Below are 8,742 nucleotides of genomic sequence, written 5' to 3' on the forward strand. Positions count from 1 at the left end.
ATTTGTATGTTATTGGTTGAAATATTCATGTGAGTATTTGACTTTCAGAAGGCTTATTCTTTCGAAAGAGAAAAATCAATAGCCATTCACGTTAAATGAGTATCAAAATACGCGACGAATATCTGATAAAAAAATCGTTTGTTTTCATCGAGGAGTACATAAGCCCTGGCTTGTTTCAACAAACATCATCAGGTTACATTTATATATGTAGAGGCGGGAGTAGAAATTGATTTTGTGTCCACTAGGTGTTGTTTTATGGGAAACAGACCTAGTGAACATGGAAGAAAATCGTATCTGAACAGACTCAAACGCTGGTGTCACAAGAGGTCCCAAGTTCCTAGTGATTGTAATAGTGTACATTTAAATGAGGTTTTCTTGGTTTTCCTGATTGAACCTCGATGCCGTGTTATATCCACCATGCTTTGCTCGTCTCTATTATCTACATGCCTGTGTAGTATAGTTGGTATAAGGCTGACAATGTCAGGCCATCACAGACTGTCATACAGAAGCCATCACAGACTGTCAAACAGAAGTCACCATAGACTGTCATACAGAGGCCACCATAGACTGCCATACAGAAGCCACCATATACTGTCAAACAGAAGCCATCACAGACTGTCATACAGAAGCCATCACAGACTGTCATACAGAAGCCACCATAGATTGTCATACAGAAGCCACCACAGACTGTCATACAGAAGCCATCACAGACTGTCATACAGAGACCATCACAGACTGTCATACAGAAGCCATCACAGACTGCAATACAGAAGCCATCACAGACAGTCATACAGAAGCCATCATAGACTGTCATACAGAAGCCATCATAGACTGTCATACGGAAGCCATCACAGACTGTCATACGAAAGCCATCACAGACTGTCATACAGAGACCACCATAGACTGTCATACAGAAGCCATCACAGACTGTCATACAGAAGCCATCACAGACTGTCATACAGAAGCCATCACAGACTGTCAAACAGAAGCCATCAAAGACTGTCATACAGAAGCCATCATGAACTGTCATACAGAAGCCATCACAGACTGCCATACAGAAGCCATCACAGACAGTCATACAGAAGCCATCATAGACTGTCATACAGAAGCCATCATAGACTGTCATACAGAAGCCATCACAGACTGTCATACGGAAGCCATCACAGACTGTCATACAGAGGCCACCATAGACTGTCATACAGAAGCCATCACAGACTGTCATACAGAAGCCATCACAGACTGTCATACAGAAGCCATCACAGACTGTCATACAGAAGTCAGGATAGACTGTCATACAGAAGCCATCATAGACTGTCATACAGAAGCACCATAGACTGTCATACAGAAGCCACCATAAACTGTCATACAGAAGCCATCATAGACTGCCATACAGACGTCATAATGTCAACTGTGTTTCTGTACTTTCTTTATGTAATAGTAAAGACTTCATTAGTTACACACCGAGTAATTACACATTCGGCAACCTGGGATACAAACAGTACAATGACAATTTGAGCGCCATGAAATTTCGCTAATACCGTTGACAGAATTTTATATAATGTAACATGTATTAAACATGTAAGGCTCTTTCTGACATCTTTTCAATCATTTTCCCCTGGACCTGAAAGGGAGACCTGATTGATATGAGATCACACTGTCATCAAGTAATATATTCATCTCACACGAACATGTTGTTCATTCCGACTTTCAGAGATTGAACAAAATGACAATCGCAAATAGTCTATATGTAACTCCATACACACAAGTACAAACACAGAAAATGAAAACTGCCCGAAAAGTATAACTGAGCTGATAAAGGATCGATTGATTCTACCTCAAGTGTTTTTTTCTCTTTATGAAACCTGAAGTTTTGAACATGATGAGTTAAATATTACGTGTATTTATAAATGTTATATAGGGCATATGTCTAATAAGGGAATATGTCTAATCAGGGAATATGTCAAATCAAGGAATATGTCTTATTAGGGAATATGTCTAAAAAAGAAATCACGGAATAAGTCTTATCAAAGAATATGTCTAATCAGGAATATGTCTAATCAGGGGATATATGTAATCAGGGAATATGTCTTATAAGGAAATATGTCTAATCAGGGAATATGTGTAATCAGAGAACATGTCTAATCAGGGAATATGTCTAAAAAGAAATCAAGGATTATGTCTAATCAGAGAATATGTCTAAAAAGAAATCAAGAAATATGTCTAATCAGAGAATATGTCTAATCAGGGAATATGTCTAAAAAGAAATCAAGGAATATGTCTAATCAGAGAATATGTCTAAAAAGAAATTAAGGAATATGTCTAATCAGGGAATATGTCTAAAACGAAATCAAGGAATATGTCTAATCAGAGAATATGTCTAAACAGAAATCAAGGAATATGTCTAATCAGGGAATATGTCTAAAAAGAAATCAAGGAATATGTCTAATCGGGGAATATGTCTAAAAAGAAATCAAGGAATATGTCTAATCAGGGAATATGTCTAAAAAGAAATCAAGGAATATGTCTTATCAGGGAATATGTCTAAAACGAAATCAAGGAATATGTCTAATCAGAGAATATGTCTAAAAAGAAATCAAGGAATAAGTCTAATCAGGGAATATGTCTAATCAGGGAATACGTCTAATCAGGGAATACGTCTAATCGGGGAGTATGTTTACTCTCTCGAATTTTCAGGGAATGTATAAATTTAAACATTTCTTTGAGAGGCATTTAGAAGTTGGAGTACTAAGAAGGGATGAGAAAAAAGGATGAAAAACTTCTTTTTTTTACAATTAGGTGCAGTAAAACCATTATGAAGCAAGTGAAGTACAGAGTAAGGATGACATACAAGCATGGGGTAGAGTTTATACGTTTGAATAGATTCGGTTTGGGTGTGTTAACAGTAAAGTGGAGAAGCCTGTTTTGTGCACAAAACAGGTGAAATAAGGTATAGAAAAGGTCCAATAGGTGTAGCCAGCAATACAAACAAGAGGATAACGACTGATTGGAAACTTTGATGAGTTGACGGAAAGCAGGAGGTATGTAATAGCCTCAATCAACATGATGTTGTTTTCAAGGAGTAACAGTATTTAACACAACATAAATTCCAGAAACAACTGCTGTCCTCACAGCGTCATCAAGTGTTCCCCTTTGATGCAGGCTGAGAAACCGATAGGAACGTTGGTTTGGCATGCTCAATTCTGCCTTACGAGGTTATCAGTCAGCATCAGCGGGAAGATGGCCTTCTGGAACCGCTACAACGACTAAAGAGTCACGTGAGCCCTCTGACGTGCCAAGTGAGTCACCTCTAGAATCAAGTGAGTCACCTATCGTGCCTAGTGAGTCATCTTCATACTTAGGTGAGCCACCTGTCGCGTCAAGTAAGTCATCTACAGAATCAAGTGGTATAGAAGAATCTGTCAACATTCATCACGCCCTTACAAATCACGTCAAGAAGCCACCACACTTATGATTAACGAAGCACAGGTGCAGCAAGTGGAACGAATGGTGAAGTGCAGTAAACGTGTTCTTTTATCAGTGCAAGGTGGTGACAATGTGACTGTGCCAATACCACAGGACTAACGGAGCCGTTCTGACCCAAGAAAACCTTCTGACCTAGGTGTTGTGAATGAATGTAGCGACAATGTCTGGTACACTATGGCTGTGAAAGGTAGCATACTGTATGACCCTGTGAAGTGAGTTAGTCTCTGATCGTGTGATTAGTTTGATTATGCCCAGTCTTGTGAAGAGGTTCACTTCATGGTCTTGTGAATTTAAGAGGTTCATTCACTCGTATTCTGAAGTGAATTATTACTTTATCTTGTGAAGAGGGCTTGCTATTCCCTGGTCATGTGAAGGAGGTTGTGCCCTGGTCTTGCGAATGGAGTTATTTCGTGGTCTGGTGAAATAGGTTATTCCCTGGGCTTGTGAAGGGGGTTATGTCCTGGTCTTGTGAAGGGACGCATTCCACATTCCGCATTGTGAACGCATTCCCTGGTCTTGTTAAGGTTATTTCCCCTGGTCCTGCTACCCGTGTCGCCAGCACCCCATTTCTGGTCGTAAGAGGCGACCAAATTAGGCAACCTCTTTCCGTGGGTTGGGGCCCTTTGTCAGTGGATTCTGGTAGTTGAGAGCACAAGTTCCAGAAATATTGTTCACGTGTCCAATACATCACTCCGACCCTTATTTCACCATGGCGGGTGGCAGGACGGGCCAGGTCCTATCAATCGTCTGGTCATTTCAAGCCATGTGCATCAAAATTATATTGCACAAGTTTGTCAAACTGTAACAATGATTTGACTAAAGTTTCAAATGATTTGTTTTGAACTTGGTCAAATGTTATATTAGTTAAATTTCAAATGTATAATATACAAATATGTACTTTGCCTACACTCGCATGCCCACAATGATTAATTGTTTAATTCTTCTCTGCTTGAGTGTATCATCCAATTATCCTTGGTGCTGTCGGGCACCCACTTTCTTTATGACACTTCATGGTGTGTGGGGACGTGGGATGATGAAACTTTGTACACACCAACACATCTTCATCAACCTCCCAAACAAGTTGAATACTGGCCAAGATTTCTTGTAATTGAATTGAATCACTTAAACTAATTTCAAAAGGAGAGAATGATATAGCAATGATGTTAAGGCTTTCAAACGCATGAGGTCTGGATCACTTCTAATAGAATGTGCCAAAAGACAGCAAGCAACTAACCTGCTATCAACTGATACATTGACTGGACTTCCAGTTTCAGTAACTGTCCATTGGTCCCTCAATTCAAACAAAGGCATTGTTAGATGTCGGGATACCTTTTGGAGGATTTGACCAATATCCTTGCCACACTTAATCACTCATTCTCATGATATAACGGAAATCCTTTCAGCGTTCAGAAATTCAGTTTTACATCATATCGTTCGACAAGCAGCTGTACGGCTACACCAAGGTACATGTATGCTCTGAACAGTACCAAGAGTGAAGAAATAAAGGTAACACGTTTACGAGAAGGGGTTTATGAGCTGTATGTCTACATCTACTACTTTCCAAAGTTTTTTCCTCAGTTTTTATTCCTACTAATTTAAAGCTGCAGTGAAATGATTCCGATATTTTTGTATTTAACTGATAAAGGGAGAAAAACAGATGTACTATATGAACAATTGGACAGTTGCCAAAAATAATCTGAGTGGAACATCATTGAAGATGTTTTGTATTGGTTGATAATGATGCATCCATTGTGTGATAATATGAATATCACTAAATCGACCTTAAGTGTATCTGACTGGAATATTTTTTCCGAATAAACACGTTTTCACAAAAAATATTGTTTAAACGTTTTAAAAGTACTGTCATATTCCAAATGGCCAAAACATGAAAAAAATGATTGAGATACTGTTGTCATGGAAATATAAACCTTTATCATATGTCATAGATTGTGAGGTGTAATCTATCGGACAAAACTCCCCTTAGCAAACAGTCCCAAGCATCACTTTTGTTATAGTGCAAAGCATTTCAATACGTTTCTTTGCAACTTCATTTATCTAACAAACCTATTTATTTCAATATGTTTCCAAAGTGCACCGAAATTCTATCCCCTTTCTTTAATGTATACAGAAATCATCCCCTCTAATTATACGCCCCCTCCAGGCAGGACCCTTTATCCCCAGCGCTGTCTATAAATGTCAATTAACAACCTCCTTACATCGCCTGATGTTACGTATGTACATGCATATGGGTCACTGACTTTGCACCACGTTACATAATTCCTCTGTCTTTAAAACCTGACTGGCATGGTCAATCAGGGGGACGGGCTCTGATCATCTACAGAGGCGGATGGATTGTACGGCTAGTCGTGGCGTCGGCCAATGCCGTCGCTTCACAAACGACTACGTCGACGATGAAAAAATCGCCGTCCTACTTCCTGCCTATGTCTAAGTGACAGAGAGGGTCTCCGCATCGGAAACCATGGCCACTCGGTCCCGGCGTGCGTTCTGTCATGTAATTATCAACCTTTACCCTTTCGACTTATTTCAAGCCATCATTAATAAACATAGCTGCTGTCGTCTTAAGTTCACCCCTGAGTTTTGTCTTCCGTTATCACCCTTGACTGGCGTACCATCTGAGGGCGAATCATTAGCTCTTGGACACTTTGTAAAGACAATTGAAAGGCAATGGTGTCAATGTGCAGGTACCAAATGAACGTTGCATAAATAAACTGAACAAAACACTTTCGTTCCAACACTTTACAACCTACCTGAATATTAAACTTTGTTCTTTCCACATGTTCGTCATATTTAAATTGTGATTATATACTGAGGAACCCAAATGAATGCAATGCCAAGCATGCGATATCTAGACACAGTTGGAAAGAATGTCATGGTTTCAATGGTCGCTCCACATATTGAAGTTGTCGGACGTACCAGGATTCTATGCCAGTGGGTTCGAATGACAGATTCACTTGATTATGCCTCTAGGTTTGTCAGTACCAACCTGTAGCAAAATGGGAAACGTCTTAATAGAAGTGACTAGAATCTCCATTATACGATTCGGACTATATCATATACATGTGTTTATGAATAACTATCAAACAATGTCCGCGAAAGGGTAAGCGTATCTTGGTCATACAGGTGGGAACGTCACAAACACATGCAAAGGCCAGTCAACTGTTAACCTGACAAAACACGGAAACATATGGTACAAGTAAAAATATATAGGAAATTGCATCAGGCATTTCCCCATGTCCTCCACATGTTTTCCACAAAACTATGTGAAATCTCTGCTCAGGCCTTGCATGTTGTAGACCGCCCCCGTGGTCTAGAGGTAGAGCGTCCGCCTGGAGAGCGGAAGGTCCAGGGTTCGATCCCCGACCGCGTCATACAAAAAGACGTTAAAAGATGGTACTTGTTGTTACCCTGTCTGGCGTTCGGCATTAACGGGCTAAAACAAGGACTGGTCGGCTCGGAGTCAGTATACTGTGTCTGAGTGGGGTATTCATGTTAAACTGTGGCATGGTATCTCAGTGAGCTAGCACTATAAATCGGAATCAGTCCGGACTAGTACAAGCAGCCACTCAAACACACACACGTACATGCACGTTGCTATATAAGTGCAATAATCTTGGACGCGACGTTAAACCCCATTTCACCTCACCTCACCTCACCTCACCTCACCTCACCTCACCTCACCTCACCTCACCACCTTGCATGCTGTACCTGATCAAACAACCTTTGAGAAGAGTCGTATGCCGTTTTTAACGAAGATTTTAATGAAATGTTCGTTGAAAAGCATCCTCCCTCATAAAGCTGACATAACTGATACAACTGAAAAACTGTTCATAGCGGTGCTACACCAAACTCACCCCCAAGAAGGGCTATCTGCGACAAACATTTAGTACTTTTATGTTTACTTCCATCATATGATCGTGTGGGTTATGCATTTAGTCGCCTCTTACAACTAGCAAAGGTTCATTTGGACCCCCACAAATCCCCATGGGGTCTATTGTATGAACTCTTATGGTCATTTGAAATTGTCACATTTCCATCGACACCGGATTATTACACAATGTCATAAAATACAGGAGTATCCATTATAAAAGAACCCATGTCCAATTAACTCACATTTGATGCGTCTGTTATCACCTATTCAAACAGGGACTGCGAATACTGAATATATTGGTACTGGAACCATTGTTCTTTCCTTTCTGAGTTCCGCGTTCTGACAAACAATCTCGCGTTTTTGTCACGAGTCTGTTAATAACTTTCCTTATTGTCTGTTTTCTGACGATAACAAGCAACACACAGGGTCATAGCTACCTATGTACATCATTATATCAAAGTGTCGTGTCTCGTGATACATGTTTTTGTTTTCTGTTGCTGAGAGATTTGCAGTAGACACCAATTTAAATGATCTGGAGAAGGTAATCGACACCGTTGGCAAAAGAAAGTAAGCACCCACGGTTTTTAGTGGCTAAAAATGAAACAAACAAGAAATGGTTATTCGATGGTGATGTATTTGATACCGGTATCATAGTTGGGTATTGAACCTTAAGTTTACATTGTTTCCGCGACTGTTTTCAGCCGGGTAACGTTTCCATGACGTTTGAAATAATTGTTTGGTCAAATGCAATTTTCAAGTGAATACTTTCTTAGGCCCGGCAGTCTAGTACTTTGCCGATTACTGCTTTAGTCTAGACTGATTATTCTCTTGCACTGCCAATTTATATTCACTAAACAGTAGGGGGGCACGGGTGGCCCAGTCGTCTAAGGCGCCGCGATTCGCTGTGCAGAGTTGCGTCCCTTGGGCACGCCAGAAACCTAAGATTGTGGGTTCGAATCCCGGTTCGCCCCGATTATGTTTCTAGGTTTGTCAGCACCATACCCGTGCTCGTGGGTTTCACCGAAGTGGTAAACGTCTGAGACCTGCATCACTTCGGGCTTTCCTCCCACATTAAGCTGACACGCCGCGATATAACTGGAATACTGTTAAAAGCGGCGTTAAACCCAACTCACTCACTCACTCACTCACTAAACAGTATCATTAAAGTCTGCATATCCTTGTTGGAATGACTTTTTTTTAGAAGCTCTGTTTACTATCAGGAAATACAAAGTGTAAGAAAAGGTCGATGTATTATTGAAGATGTCGAGGCAATTGTTCGTTATGTAATGTCACTGAAGATGAAAAACATATTATTTTCCATTGTCCATCATATGAAGAATTACGGACTCCTGACGTAATACTATTACGTA

The 8,742-nt window shown here is 40.2% G+C and overlaps 1 protein-coding gene across 1 annotated transcript; it reads right to left on the bottom strand.

Moving 5' to 3' along the window:
* Positions 1-439: 439 nt before the first annotated feature.
* On the bottom strand, positions 440-1,318 carry LOC125384332. Its single transcript, XM_048403313.1, has one exon. It carries the CDS (start codon positions 1,316-1,318, stop codon positions 440-442), a length of 879 nt encoding a protein of 292 aa, XP_048259270.1.
* Positions 1,319-8,742: the final 7,424 nt, after the last annotated feature.

The sequence above is a fragment of the Haliotis rufescens genome, unplaced genomic scaffold (genome assembly GCF_023055435.1).
Source record: "Haliotis rufescens isolate VD_foot unplaced genomic scaffold, xgHalRufe1.0.p SCAF_3, whole genome shotgun sequence".
Classification (NCBI taxonomy): domain Eukaryota; kingdom Metazoa; phylum Mollusca; class Gastropoda; order Lepetellida; family Haliotidae; genus Haliotis; species Haliotis rufescens.